At 36.5% G+C, this 16,672-nt stretch overlaps 1 protein-coding gene across 1 annotated transcript in view; it reads right to left on the reverse strand.

Moving 5' to 3' along the window:
* The window catches only part of FRK (fyn related Src family tyrosine kinase), a 114,269-nt gene extending 97,826 nt beyond the window's left edge, over positions 1-16,443 (reverse strand). Inside the window, exon 1 of the mRNA XM_032157180.2 lies at positions 16,100-16,443. Coding sequence (XP_032013071.1) covers positions 16,100-16,443 — 344 coding nt within the window. The remainder of the gene's footprint in view (positions 1-16,099) is intronic.
* Positions 16,444-16,672: the final 229 nt, after the last annotated feature.

Genomic DNA, 16,672 nt, shown 5'->3' on the forward strand with positions numbered 1-16,672 from the left:
AAACATACACCCTCCCAAGTCTAATCCAGAAAGAAGTTGAATCCCTAAATAGACCAATAACAAGTTCCGAAATTGAGGCAGTAATTAACAGCCTTCCAACCAAAAAACACCCAGGAGACGGATTCACAGCTGAATTCTACCAGAGGTACAAAGAGAAGCTGGTACCATTCCTTCTGAAACTATTCCAAACAATGGAAAAAGAGGCACTGCTCCCTAACTCATTTTATGAGGCCAGCATCATCCTGAGACCAAAACCTGGCAAAGACACAATAAAAAAAGAAAATTTCAGGCCAATATCCCTGATTAACATTGATGCGAAAATCCTCAATAAAATACTGGCAAACTGAATCCAGCAACATATAAAAAGTTATCCAACATAATCAAGTCGGTTTCATCCTTGGGATGCAAGGCTGACTCAACATATGCAAAACAATAAACATAATCCATCACATAAATAGAACCAATGACAAAAACTACATGATTATCTCAATATATGCAGAAAAGGCCTTCAATAAAATTCAACACCCCTTCATGTTAAAAAATCTCAATAAACTAGGTATTGATGGAATGTATCTCAAAATAATAAGAGAGATTCATGACAAACCCACAGCCAATATCATACTGAATGGGCAAAAGTTGGAAGCATTCTCTTTGAAAATTGGCACAAGACAAGGATGCCCTCTCTCACCAATCCTATTCAACATGGTATTGAAAGTTCTGGCCAGGGCAATCAGGCAAGAGAAAGAAATAAAGAGTATTCAAATAGGAAGAGAGGAAGTCAAATTGTCTCTGTTTGCAGATGACATGATTGAGTATTTAGAAAACCCCATTGTCTCAGCCCAAAATTTCCTTAAGCTGATAAGCAACTTCAGCAAAGTGTCAATACAAAATCAATGTGCAAAATTCACAAGCATTCCTATACACAAATAACAGAGAGCCAAATCATGAGTGAACTCTCATTCACAATTGCTACAAAGAGAATAAAATATCTAGGAATAAAACTTACAAGGGATGTGAAGGACCTCTTCAAGGAGAAATACAAACCACTGCTCAAGGAAATAAGAGAGGACACAAACAAATGGAAAAACATTCCATGCTCATGGATAGAAAGAATCAATATTGTGAAAATGGCCATACTGCCCAAAGTAATTTATAGATTCAGTGCTATCCACATCAAGCTACCATTGACTTTCTTCTCAGAATTAGAAAAAAACTACTTGAAATTTCATATGGAACAAAAAAAAAGCCCGCATAGCGAAGACAATCCTAAGCAAAAAGAACAAAGCTGGAGGCATCATGCCACCTGACTTCAAACTATACTACAAGGCAACAGTAACCAAAACAGCATGGTACTGGTACCAAAACAGATATATAGACCAATGGAACAGAACAGAGGCCTCAAAAATAATGCCACACATCTACAACCAACTGATCTTTGACAAACTTGACAAAAACAAGAAATGGGGGAAAGGATTCCCTATTGAATAAATGGTGTTGGGAAAACTGGCTAGCCATATGCAGAAAACTGAAATGGACCCCTTCTTACACCTTATACAAAAATTAACTCAAGGTGCATTAAAGACTTAAATGTAAGACCTAAAACCATAAAAACCCTAGAAGAAAACCTACGCAATACCATTCAGGACATAGGCATGGGCAAAGACTTCAAGACTAAAAGAAAACCTAGGCAATACCATTCAGGACATAGGCATGGGCAAAGACTTCATAACTAAAACACCAAAAGCAATGGCAACAAAAGTCAAAATTGACAAATGGGATCTAATTAAACTAAAGAGCTTCTGCACAGCAAAAGAAACTATCATCAGAATTAACAGGCAACCTAGAGAATGGGAGAAAATGTTTGCAATCTATCCATCTGACAAAGGGCTAATATCCAGAATCTACAAGGAACTTAAACAAATTTACAAGAAAAAAACAAACAACCCCATCAAAAAGTGGGTGAAGGATATGAACAGACACTTCTCAAAAGAAGACATTTATGCGACCAACAAACATATGAAGAAAAGCTCATCATCACTGGTCATTAGAGAAATGCAAATCAAAACCACGATGAGATACCATCTCATGCCAGTTAGAATGGCGATCATTAAAAAGTCAGGAAACAACAGATGCTGGAGAGGATATGGAGAAATAGGAATGCTTTACACTGTTGGTGGGAGTCTACATTAGTTCAACCATTGTGGAAGACAATGTGGTGATTCCTCAAGGATCTAGATCCAGAAATACCATTTGACCCAGCAATCCCATTACTGGGTATATCCCCAAAGGATTATAAATCATTCTACTATAAAGACACATGCACACGTTTGTTTATTGCAGCAGTGTTCACAATAGCAAAGACTTGGAACCAGCCCAAATGCCCATCAGTGATAGACTGGATAAAGAAAACGTGGCACATATACACCATGGAATACTATGCAGCCATAAAAAAGGATGAGTTCATGTCCTTTGCAGGGACATGGATGAAGCTGGAAACCATCTTTCTCAGCAAACTAACACAAGAGCAGAAAACCAAACACTGCATGTTCTCACTCGTAAGTGGGAATTGAACAATGAGAACACGTGGACACAGTGAGGGGAACATCACACACCAGGGCCTGTAGGGGGGTAGGAGACTAGGGGAGGGATAGCATTAAGAGAAATACCTAAGGTAGGTGATGGGTTGATGGGTGCAGCAAACAACCATGGCACGTGTATACCTGTGAAACAAACCTGCACGTTCTGCACATGTATCCCAGAACTTAAATAATAATAATAATAATAATAATAATAATAATAAACATTCCTTGAATAGATAGATCTGAGTACATTCTTTTTCTTTTATAAAATAGTACTAGTATACCAGAGGGAGGGAAAGGTATTAAAAATGTAGATTCAAGGTTTATAATTAAATATTCAAGTACCCCTGACTCAGTATTTCCAAGTTGTGGTCCTGATGCCCCCATAATCTACTGCCTGTATCTGTATTGTGAAGTTTCCTTCACAAACTTCTTCATGAGTTACATATATATGTGTGTGTGTGTGTATATATATATATAAAAACATATATATATAAACATATATAATATATATATATATATATATATATTTGCTGCCTCTACTTTAAGACCTAGGACTGAACTCATTCTTCCCACAACATGACCTCAAAATGTGAGAGGTCACCCATGACAAAAACTGATGAATTTTTCTAATAAATTTGGGGAGGCCAAATCCATGGAGCTAAAGATGAACCTTCAAACTAGCCTCACTCTACTCCAGCCTCCAAATATCTAACCCACCAGGGGATACTGAATACCTACCAAATCTGATGCTGTAGAAAGGGTCAAGCCTTTGATAAATCACAACCAGACATCTGTAGCTTTTTTAGGAACCTGCAGACTCTACCCAGAGATGGAAGCAGCTGTGTTCCACTTCCTCTTTTTTTTTTTTTTTTTTTAATTGAGATGGAGTCTCGTTCTGTTGCTCAGGCTGGAGTGCAGTGGCTCCATCGCCACCTTCCAGATTCAAGTGATTCTCCTTCCTCAGTCTCCCAAGTAGCTGGGATTACAACCACATGCCACCATGCCTGGCTAATCCACCTTCCGGATTCAAGTGATTCTCCTGCCTCAGTCTCCCAAGTAGCTGGGATTACAAGCATGTGCCACCATGCCTGGCTAATTTTGTAGCTAATTTTTAGTAGAGATGCGGTTTCAACATGTTGACCAGGCTGGTCTCGAACTCCTGACCTCAAGTGATTCACCCACCTCAGCCTCCCAAAGTGCCGGGATCCACTGCCTCTTTTGCTTTTGTTTTCTCTCAGCTTTGATTATCAGAATGGACCTAAGTTCCACATGTGAAGCTCTCCCATACAATTCTTTTCCTATGGTTCAACCCAGCCTAAACGTGTCACTGAAGAGTTCCAGACAGAGCAGGCAGTTGCCCTTTATAACTCTCTTTTCTACAGGCTATCACCCATCATTACTTTATGAAACTGCTTTTAGTGTCACTAAATAATTATCCAGCAAACCTAATGGTCTTTCCCTCTTCCTCAGTACCTAGACCTTTCTTTAGCATTTAACTCAAAATTTCTTTATTGACATTCTATCTCCTTGCTTTCAAAAAGATGCTTTGATTTGCTTCCACTTTGATGAATTTTTCATCATTGTTTTCTTCAGTGGCCCTTTTTCTTCCCTCTATTAGTTAGGCTTTGTTCCGTCACAACTATTTAATTAGCTCATGAGTCTAAAGGTTACCACTTTGGGATAGTATCTACTGATCTTAGCTGGGTTTGCTCAGTTAGCTGGTGAGTCAGCTGGGCCAGTAGGACATCTCTTCACATAGTCTCACATCCTCCTGGAGGTTAGCTTAGGATTTTTATGGCAGTTGCAGGACTCCAAGAGAACTAAGAAAGAAAACTCCAATGTGCAAGTGCTTTTTAAGTCTCCACTTTTGTCATATTTGCAACTGTCCCATTGGCCAAAGCAAGTGATTTGGCAAAGCCAAGAAGGAGTGTGGGAGGAGACTACCCCAAGAATGCAGATGCAAGGAAGCACAAAAAGATGGGACAGTTACTACAACTTACACACCATTTATTCACCTAAACTACAGCTATTTAAATCTAAAGACTTCATCTTTGCCTCATTGCTCCTGTTAGACTCTCACTGTTTGGTTCTTAAAATCCTTGTGAAGTTTAAAATATTCTGCAGTTCTTATATTACTGTGACATCTATAATACCTTGGTGTGAATGCTTCAAAATCCATTTTTACAGAATAGAGTTGGCTCTTTGCCTTGACTTTTGTGTTTCTAAATTTCCTTTGGACATTTTCACTGAGATGTTCTACTAGGGCTTCAAATTCAACATGAACTAAAATTGAATGCACTATCTTCCTCTCTGTTTCAACCATTCCTTCCTTGTCTGCTTCAATAAAAATTACCATATGACACATGTATTTATCTTAATGTTTCATCTGGTCCCAAGTTACATTTTTTGTTGTTTTGAGACAGGGTCTTGCTCTTTCGCCTAGGCTGTAGTGCAGTGGTGAGATGCCAGCTCACGGTAACCTTGACCTCCTAGCTAAAGCAATCCTCCCACCTCAGCCTCCTGAGTAGCTGGGATTACAGGCGAGCGCCACCAGGCCCAGGTAATTTTTGTATTTTTTGTAGAGATGGGGTCTCGCCATGTCGCCCAGGCTGGTCTCCAACTCCTGGGCTCAAGTGATCTTCCCACCTCAACCTCCAAAAGTACTGGGATCACAAGCATGAGCCACTGTGCTGAGCCCCCAGATTACATATTTTTTGTGTCAGTCTCTTTCTCCTCTCCTCTTCTACATCTAATTTGCAGTTTTACTTCTACCATTTACCAAATAAGAATATATGAATTTACTTAAATTTTAGCTTTAATTTCCTTACCCTAAAAATAGTGATAAGAAAATTTGCCTTGCAGAGCTATTAGAAGGATTAAATTAGTTTTGTATGCTTAGCGCATTGAATGTATTCAAAAATGTTATTTTCCTTCCCCTTAAGTTTTCTTGATTCTTATTCTTGGGATTGTTCACATCCCTGCACTTCTTTTTTTTTTTTTTTTTAACAGTACCACAAATTAAAATTAAGTCCTTATAACCTCAAGCCACGGACCTTTGAAATATAATTTCATTATACTTCTCTGTAACTAGCTGATCTCTTCTCTAATCCATTCCTACCTCCTCATTGTCTTTTCAAAGACCTGCTTTCTATCTATTTCTATTTCCCATTAGATAAAACCCACTCTTTAAACTATCATACATGCTCTTTTCCAAAACTTGTTCCTGGCTACTTTTCCAGATTTATTTCCCATTGCTCTTCTCCATGAATGCTTCAGCTAAACTCTACAACTTGCCATTCCCTGAATACACTTTTACTTTCCCTCCTGTATATTATTCAAGGAATTGTACTGAATTGTTCATCTCTCTAGGCTTTTAGAAATTCAGCTCGGTAAGCATTGAGTGAAACTAAATAAGACAGTCTTTCTGGTCCAGGAAATTTACAATCTTAGGAGAAAATAGATAGTCTCACTTTCTGAGATTATAAATTCTCTGGGGCAGAAACAGTCTTGCACAGTTTTCCAGGCAATCAAAGACTTTACAGCCTCATAAGACAAAAGTTTTATAGCCAGCTGTTATATGATAAAAGTACAGGCTCTGAGAGCAAGCTGGAGGCAGATAAATCTCACTTCCATCATTTACTAGTTGTGTGGATGTAAGCAGTTTACTGAAACTCTTTCAGCTTCAGTCTCCTCATCTGCAAATGGGGGTAATAAAAGCATCTGTCTCACAGGATAATAATATAAGACAAGTGAAGTTATTTGTATGGTAAGTAACATAATGGTATGCTCTCAGTAAATGTCAGTTATCACTGACCATTGCTCTACTAACAATAAATACAAAATCATGGGAAAACAAAATAAATTAAGAATTCTTTCTATGAAGGTTAGAAAACTTTTAGGAAAAGGGTCATATGAGCTGAACCCTGAAAGGAAGGTATGATTTCCCCTAAATCAGGACTGATCTCTTCTATCTCTGCACTCATTCTTCTAACTATTTGTGTCTTCATTCATGAGTTGAACATTGTTTTTTACATGCACACTACATGGCAGACAGTTTGTGATTCTCTTATGGCATTTATCAGCATCTGTCTATGCTAACTGAGGAAATGAAAATTAACTCTTGACATCCTGGACCTGACTGGCACTTATGGCTAGACCTTGCTGTCTTCTGTTGAACATAAACAATCTCACAAAACATCAACTTCAGACAAGGCCACACTGTGACTATGATGGATCAAGACAAAAACAAGATCAGATCACTCCATAATCAAGTCTCAACACCCACAAAAACATGGATATTATCCATCCTTAAAAATGACCAAACATCTACTTATCTTGGCTAACCTGAGTGACTGATGTTTCTTAACCAATTCTAGCTTTATTCCCAAACTAGTCTTCCATCTTTCTCAATAAGATTTATTAAATACCTAATTATATAGTTATTCCCATTTCTTAACAGTATCCAAAACAGAGCAATGCCTGCTTCCTTAAAATCTCCCCAAAGTCACATCCCTAGATCTAATAGTGGGCCCTACCTAACACCCTCTTACTGAAGTGCTCTACTCTTCACCATGTGTGTTCTCTTTCCCTGCAATGAATAATAAAACACTACAGATGTGTTCCTGGTGTACTTTTGACAAAGGGCATTGTCACAACATTCTTGGTTTACTAATCTTACCTCCTGAAACTGTAAAATTCTCTAGAGAAGAGCATTGCCTTATTAATTTTCATATCTCCCACTATACAAAAACGGTGTCTTTAATAGAGTAAATACATACAAAAAGTTTGTTGAATGGATAACTGAATCTCATAGAAACTATTTTCTTCAATGACCAGAAATGGTGAAAAGACATTGGAGAAAGTGTCCTGAATCCTGCTTCTCAGAAGTGCAACTGGGAGTATCCAGAAATTATTCTCTAGCAGTGACTTTGCAGGCAGCACAATGCTGGAAGTTGCAGGGTGGTGTCTTGGTATGTCAGAATTACTTATTATTCAGAAATGGTAAAAAGATATATATGAGATCAAAATAGCGTTACAGTTATCTTATAGCTATCAACAATACTGGCCTTTCAGAGGAACCTTAAAGTGGGATCCTCTGAATCATCCAAATCCTGCTGCCAATGTGGTATGCAACATTTGTGTTAACAGGAATATTTACTGTGAAATAGTATTCTAAATGTCTTTCAAGTAAGATACCTAGTATAAAGTTCAAAAGTTCCTATTAATTTACTGAATTGCATTTTTATTTTACCCATAAAAAGGCACAGAAATCATGAAAAAAGTATTTGATTGAGAATTTAGTCTGAATTTAAAGACACTATAAAATGTACCATCTGAATATTAAAAAGACACTAATAAAAACATTAAAGAATCTGACATTCAATTGACTCAATTGGTAAATAGAAAAATATTCAACTAAAAAACTTTGTAGAAAAAAATGGCATCATGACAGAAAGATATTACACAAGGGACAGTCTACGACAGTATCTGAATTTAGCCAAATAAGCAATAAAGTAGGTGATCCAGAATATATGATCTACATTTGCATCTATGCATTTTAGCAAATTTCTTCTGTTACATTAATCTTCAAGGGAACAGCCATATAAACTAATACTAAAGTTGCAGGCTTTCGGAAAATAGCTGTAAGGAACCCTGCAATATCGTTAAAACTGCTATTAATCTATATAACTACCTTCCCTAGGGAAACTGGCTTAATCCTTTCAATGCTAAGAAGAGCTAAGAACCCATATTTAAAATGGGAGTCAGAGAATGCTGCAGAGAAATTAGTAGTTAATTAGTGAGAAAACTAGTAAAAAAGAAGATAAAATTATTTTTTGGTAATGTTAGAATGTACAATAAAAATCTATTAATATTCAGTAAAGAGTCAGACTTTCAGCTTATGTAAGCTGAAAAATATTTCATACACATAATAATTAGAAATTATGTATATTGAGCATAAAAACTGAAATTACAAGTCTGGCCCCACAACATTAATTTTGTAAATTGGATTTAGATTTGCTGTCCATTTAAAAGCTCTGGCCAGTAAATCCACTACTTTAAATATAACCATAGTATGGTTTAATATGTGTATATGTGATTTTTAGACACCATTTCAATGAGATTTACAGTCTGTTCCTGACTTGATATTCAGTCTACATTACAAAGAATATTTGAATTGGTCTACGACTCTTAAGTGTTTTCTCCCCGGGGTGGATTAGAGCAACTAATTTCTGAGAACCTGGGAATTACGCTTTTATGACTGTGAGTCTAACCAAAAATTAAGGCGTGAGCAATTTCATTGAGAAATGAGTAAAAAATAGCTTATGCCTTTAATGTAGAATTTTCTGGTAGGTAAAAATGCAATTCGGAGAGGAACAGTTAAAGAAGAGGTGGCTCTGTGGGCTGCTCTTTAAAAGACCTGAGATTTGTAGATAAGCAATCATTCGTTTAGTTATTCATCTACCCAATCAGTGCTTGTTATTCATAGGTATCACACTAAGCTCTGGGAGGAGCAATGGCTCACCTTTCCACTAGCCACATCCATAGTTTATAGCACTGCAGAAAATAAATTAGCAGTAAAGACAAAGGGTGCTAACAACTCTAGGCAGGAACACCTAATGTAGTCTAGTATGTCAGGAAAGGCTTGGGGAAGGAGGAACAAATCGGGTGAGACTTGAAGGATAAGTTAAGCTGGTCAGGAAAAAAAGAGGAAGGAGAGGGTTATAGGCAGAGAGAATAGCCCATCTGAAGACCAAGGCTGCAGGTGAGGGAGAGTGCAGAACGGTCGAAGACTGAAAGACACTCAATGTGCAGGACACCTGTTACAGGGAAAGAATATTGTGAGCTCAGGCTAGAGTGGGGGTGTAAAGTATGATCCATTTAAACAGAAGTAAAAGAGGAGCTGCCAACTAAACGAAACATAATATTTATTAAACCTTACTATGTGTCAGGTTCTCTACAGTGCACCCTTTCTGCACAGTCTCATTTATGTCACATAATGGTCCTATAAGATAGGTATCACTGTGATTCCTATTTAACAGATGAGAAACTGAGGCAGAGGGGTCAAGTAATTTGCTCAGGCTCACACAGCTAAGACATTACAGAGTCAAATTCAAATCTAGATCATCTGAGCCTATATTTTATGTTCTTAGGCATACCATAGGCTAGGTCAAAAAGGGTAACCAGCATTATATTTCAGTAAAACTCTATACCACTAATGTTTGGATCTAGTGGAAACATTCACCAGAAAAACCCAAAGGCTGCTCTTATTTATATTGTCCATATAGATTCTCACTATTGTATTGGTAGTTAGAAAATCTGAAGGGAATTTTCTGAGCTGCAACAAGAATTAATTGAGGCAAAGTTTTGTTTGTTTTTCCTCTTTTGGTAACCTCAAGAGCAATGAACGTGCACAGCACATAGTAGCTGCTAACAGAATTTAGTCCTGCTTTACTGTATAGAAGGTTGTGTCTACTTTGACAATCTCAGTTTGGTGAGATTCTTGACTTCTATTCATCAAAAAGCAACACTAGGATGTATCTGCAGAGACAAACCATGGATTTAAATTAATTTGTTTGAACAAAAGTAAACCAATTTGAATCCAATAGAACATTTTCTTTTCAAAGAATAAATTTGATCAAGTTAAAATTTGGGTTCTAATCTTTAAGACTGGAGCTCAGTAGTTAATGATTTATTTCACTCACATAAGATTTTTTCCATTGTTAGTAATTTGTAGAAAACCTGAAAAGCGAAAATAATCAATACTTTTACTAAAGAGTGATTCTGAATGACATACTGCAATTGGAAATTTTAAAGTATTATCAATGTTGCTACTTTTCCTAGAAAAGACTCCTAACTCATTTTAATGATGCCATACTATGTCACTTTATTGGTTCTCAAAGATACTTTGAGATGCATGTAATCAAGCTTTACTGCTATTAATTACTTTACACAGCTATTAATTAAACTTCAGCTGGGATTTTAACATAGTTGAATTGTTTGCTCTTTCCTTCACATCTATGATTTTGCTATTATTTTTATAAAATATATTCTAATTTAGTAGTTAATTATTTTTCTTAAAAATAGTGGCAATTTATGTAAAAATTTATTATATAACAAATTGAGTTAGAGTTATATTAACATAAACAGTACAATTATATTAACATGAAAAGTCATATAATATTATACCTGAGATGAAATTTTTTGATAAATTATTTTAAAAACATATTTGTCATATTCTTATTTTACATCATCATAAATAACATATGATGAAAAATAACTCAAAAGATGGGGACAGTAATGCTAATTAATCTGATGGCATTTAAATATGCTTTTGGTTGACTTAAATGATTTGTGCTAAAATTTTTATCTTGATTAATCCAAAACACTTGATAGACAACCATATGTATATTTATAACGTATTTTACTTTTTATATATATAAATCTCTTCTTATTTAGTTTCTAAAATTATAGTAAGTATACTTTGTCTTAGAGGAGAGAACCCAGAAATGCCAGGCATTATTTTCAGGCATTTATTACTAGGTATTATTTTCATTCTGACACATGGGCATTTAGTCTTCCTTGAAAACTTGCACAAAGGGAACAAAATAAATGATCTAGATAAAGAACAATTGTGGAACTGACTGCACACAGGTGATTTTTAATGATTCAAACTTCTCAAAGTAGATAACATCTATTATGTCAGAGTGGATTATGAATATTCTGATGACTTTTCAAATGTATTAAGGGTAATGTTAATTTTTAAACCGCGTTGTTTCTATACCTATAATTAAGATTCAAAAGCTGGTCTCATATCCCAGCTAAGAAAGAAATCTGCTGACATTTAAGTTGAAAATGATTAGGCACACTATGTACAATTTGTAGTCAATAATTATTAAATTCTACAGTATTCAAATGACAAAATAGCAAAGCCTCACTCTATTTTAAAATGGTGATATAAGAATCTTTCCAAGAATATACCACTTTATTTCGCCATGCTGCTTTCTTCAAGCCCAGCAATGGCAATCATCATAGGTTAGATAAAATCTTCACAGAACTCTAGTCTGACACACTAAAGAGGGGCACAAGTAGGAAAATATGGCCTAAATACATGGAGAAAAATCCCATTACTTTTATACTTCAGAATATTCTAACATTTTCATCCCATAATCATAAACTACCAACAAAACTACAAGTTACAAATATTTATTCTTGCTTTCTTTTTCAAGGAAGCCACTGAAATGATGAATAGATGAGGAATTGGAAATTATCTACCTTTCGCAGTAATAAGAGGAGAAGAAAAACTTCCTACAAAATCCAGTACTTTGCTTCTTCCCCTGCTAAAGTGCTAACAAGAGATACAAAGACACCGTTGTAGGTCAGTATGGGTGGCTCCTCTAGCCCTCCTACCCACAAAGGTGTGCCATGCTCAAATTTAGGAGACAGAAATAAATTTTATGGCCTTTATTGTTTCACACATAAGTGTGGAAATATTTCTTAACATAAAGCCAAATTATATATATGTAAAACAAAGCAAATACTAATTCCTCTGACTTTGCTGAGTCATTCACTTAGCACCATACCAGGCCTATAGAATGGACTTAAGAAAAAATTATTATTGATTCACAAGTAAGAATATACACAAGAATATGACCTAGAAAAATGTGGAGCTTAATAAACAATAAACTTTAGAGATGATTCTAGTCATCTAATTTTCTTAATAGAACCTTCACATTTATGTCTTGGAGAAGCACATAGAGTCAGAAGTTCAGCAGCACATTTCATTGTTGTTATCAGAACTTAAACTTGACATGCAAAGGGGAGTCAAATCAGTTATCTCAACAGCTGCCCTTGGCTTGCGTGGTCAAGTTGGCGAAGCAGAAATCATCAGTGGCTGGCTTATGTGATTATGTCCAACCCATTCCCCTCCTACCAATCCCCTTTCTGGGAGATTAAACTGATCTCATCTCTGATCCTAGTCCAATTTAACACAAAAGTATGTTAGACAACACCTAAGGTACACTTTAATAATTAAGCAAACAATTGTTCTTTTTTTTTTTGGTTGGTGGGGATTCGAGATAGGGTCTGGCTCTGTCACCCAGCCTGGAGTGCAGTGGCACAACCATAGCTCACTGCAGCCTCAACCTCCCAGGTTCAAGCAGTCTTCCTGCCCCAGCCTCACTCTCTCGAGTAGCTGGGACTACAGGTTTGTGCAACCATGCCTAGCTAATTTTTTAATTTTTTGTACAGACTGGGTCTCACTATGTTGCTTAGCCTGGTCTTGAACTCCTGGACACAGGTGATCCTCCCTAGGCAAAAAAACTTTTTAAACTCTTTGCAGATAAATGATGCTGCGTGTAATATTATTGCTGATCATTTTGCTTTTTATCAATATTTTGCAATACTTGAATTTTTTACAATTAAAGCAATGAAATTTAAAGCCATTACTTTTGGTTCTAATATTTATATGTTATTTCTACATCATTATTTTTTATGTGAACTTTATATCTTTAAAAACACCATAAATAAAATATTAAAGAAAGTTCTGATTAATAAGACCCTAAGGGTAAGGTTTTCGAGGGATTTCACATTGAAGATGTTGAAGAAAAAGACTCATCTCTGAAATGAGCTAGGAATAAATTCAAGTCGAAGATAAGATAAATCTAATGATTCTTCATAAAGACAAAATAAATCTTCAAGAATTGGTTTATTATATCACTTAGTGTAAGATATTCAGTAAAGGTGAAAAGCATTTCTAAGTGGAATAAGAATTAGTAAATTGGGCTTCTTAAACAATAGTTTGTTTTTCAACATCTCTACTTCCAAGTATAAAAGAAAACAAACAAACTGCAAACTAAAGCCCTAAACTAATTTTCCCTGGTACCAATAACTCCAGAAGTATTTGCAGTTTTTTCTTACAGATGCAAGTCAAGAGTAAAGACATAAAAACACAAATCCTAACATATGTTGCATTAAACTGGTCTAATTAGGAATTAGATGACAGCTTTCATTGGTTTCCCATTGCCTACTCATCCCATACATGTGGATATAAACAATAATCTTTCCTGAAGTCTATTTACTGAGCTCACGATTTTTAAAAATTACATTAATTTTCACAGCATTTATGAGAAAAAAATAGACTTTTGAAAAAACTCACTGAAGAAAAAATATTAAAATAAGTTGTTTTTGTATAATTCTTCAAGTGTTAAAGTGCTGTGTGAGCCACTTGGACACACTCACGCAGAAGGCTGTTCAGTAAAAATTGCTTCTATTTGAGATGGAGGGGAATTCTAGAAGCTACAGCTACTTGCACTAAGAGTATTGAAGCAATTTTGTCTTACGGTGACAAGAAACTTCAGAAGTAAGCTGGGTTCACAGGTGAAGATCATGGTGTGCACTTAAAAGAAAATAAGTAGCCTGTTCCAGCCAGGAGGCAGAGTGTCAGCATCTTCTGGGCATCATGTTTTTTATTCCAGTGGATGTGAAGATCCCAAGGAAAGCTAACTACAGAGATCTAGAATGGTACTGACAGGTAGGAATGATGCTGCGAACCAATTCCAAGAAGAAAGGTCAAGGTAATGTGCAGAGGGAAAAAATATTATTGGCTACAAATGGCCCTGAGAATCAAAAATAGCCATAATAATTTAGTTGCCTTATTTTGTGTTTGTAGGCAAAAAAAAAATCTAAATTAATAAGAACACTGCTCTCAAGCCTTTTACCCAGAATATGATACCTTCGGATTGCTTGACTTGTTTCAGTCAATTTGCTTTCTTCAGCATTTCTAATACAGTCAAGCATGAATGTAACCAGACCACTACATATGAACATAAGAGCTCCTGTTCCCAGATAGTCAGGAAATCCATTGGTCATGGCAACCCCAGAGAGTTGCAGATGAGGAAATTGAGGTCCTAAGTAGTTATATGAGTTGAATATATTTAAAACTAACAGATTATGAATTCAAGGCATGAAACATTAATATATTATTATTATAATATACATGTTATGCCAAATATAAAATATACATAATGCCATACAGGACATAGAAATCATATAGTAGTGAAAACAGATAAATGCACATAAGTGTATCCAATATATAAAGATATTTCCTGTAGATTATCACAGAAAGCAAATGTTCACACAGGTGATTTTCCCACTTGATAACTGATAATTCCATTCATCAAAAGTATATTTCAATTCATTTCTATTTAAGCATAAATTAAGACCCTTCTAAACATTTATAGGTTCTTGGTGTTGAAAAGAATCTCAAAAGTCAAAAATCATCAAACCTCCCTTCATATGTTATGTATGAGTTTGGAAAGCAGAAACAATGCTCTATGGCTATTTATTATTATTTTATTCCCTGGACCAGTAAGGGATGCTCACATAAAAATAAGAAACACTTACATGAGAACATAAGAGAATCTCCAATGGTTTCCCTATTAAGAAACCATTCTATAAAATGAGTCTATTTTCTGAGAGACATTCCCAGTCTAAGGTTTTACTGGATTCAGGCAGCAATGAGATCAGGGCCAATGACAGTCTCCATTTGCTTCCCAACCCACCAGACCCCAAGTATCCATTGTCAAGACTATGCTTTATCCACTCTGTATTCAGTCACCACTAGAATAATCTCCTTTACCCTCCCCAACTCACCAGGCCCACTACTGTCTATGCCTGGCACTTGGAGGGGTGGTAGGTGGATGGATGGATGGATGGATGGATGGTCGGATGGATGGATGGATGGCTGAATAAGTACATAAAAACTTTCCTCTTTTGTTCCACTATAATTCATATTTCATTCAAATACCAGGATAAAGTCTTTATCTCCTCTTCAAGGAGATGTTGTCATTTTTCCTATCAAAACTTACTAAATGTCTGTAGCTGGCCAGTTTCTAATCATAATAAAAACCAAAAGATATGATAATTTGGGTAGCATATCTCAGGATCTGGGAATTAAAAAAAAAAAGCCTATATCATGATTTCACTGAGAACATTGGTATCTTCTAAGTGTTGTCTTCTATGTTAGCCCTGTATATTCCCATCAGAATGAAAGGGATTAGGGTTAGAGCTAAGGATACAGTTGATATATTACCCTGGAATGTTTCAAAAGTTTTTTTAAAAAAAAAGGATCTAAAGTTTAGATTTGAGGGTATCATTAAGGGAAGTCCTATAATTTACCTTCAAACAAAATGCAATTTTGTTGTTAAAGTGACGCATGAGTTATTTTACAGCCAAAGAGAAGGTAGAGTATTAAACACATCATTTGTTTATGTTGAAAATACACCCTGGGCCTGTGGGTGTACATACTGTAATTGAAGTCATCTCAATAACAATTACTGGCCAGTTTCACTCTCATTTAGCGGGGGAGGTGTGTTTCAATTAGTGGTTTCTTGCCAGTACTTCCTCATACTTTTTAGGCAACTCTTTGGACATTAGGGGGTTGTAGAGAAGTAGAAAGGAAAACTCATTACCCAGCCCTCAGAGAGTTCAGAAATTAAGTATAAGTTTGTACTACTCACGGCTCTGCCTGTAGGCTTCTGTCCTCAGCCACGTAGTTAGAAGGAATATAGCCCTGTAGTTGCTGACTGGAGCCATCTCGTCTTTTCTCCAAGTGTCTGGCAAACCACCAGCCCTCATGCGAAGTGTCCAGAACTTGAAGTTTGTCACCTGCCCGGAAGCTCAAGTCCTCAGCAGTCCGAGCCTGGTAATCAAACAAAGCCACAAAGTAGCGGCCATGCCTCTGTGACTGGGGAGAGCAATGGGCCCCTGGATTTTCAATCACGGTTGACTTGTCTGCCTCCGTGGACAAACAGGGGAGATAGTGTTCTAGGTAATCCCAGAGCCTCTGACAGATGTTGCTCATTGTGCCTCGGTGGGGAGAAGAGGAGCAGGGCTTCTCCCTCTCCCCTTAGTCTCTGCGATCCACCTTCTCTTTCTTCACCAGGCAACTCTGAAGTCAGCACCAACTCACCATACTTCGGAGAATATGCAAAGTCCCGTTTCAGATCAGTCCAGCAGTTGGGTTGCAGCAAGTCCTACCTGGAGAGACTTACCGGCTTGCTTTCTGTGGCTGGAGGTGCTACCCCGAAGCA

This window comes from Hylobates moloch, unplaced genomic scaffold (assembly GCF_009828535.3).
Source record: "Hylobates moloch isolate HMO894 unplaced genomic scaffold, HMol_V3 SCAFFOLD_2, whole genome shotgun sequence".
Taxonomy (NCBI): Eukaryota; Metazoa; Chordata; class Mammalia; order Primates; family Hylobatidae; genus Hylobates; species Hylobates moloch.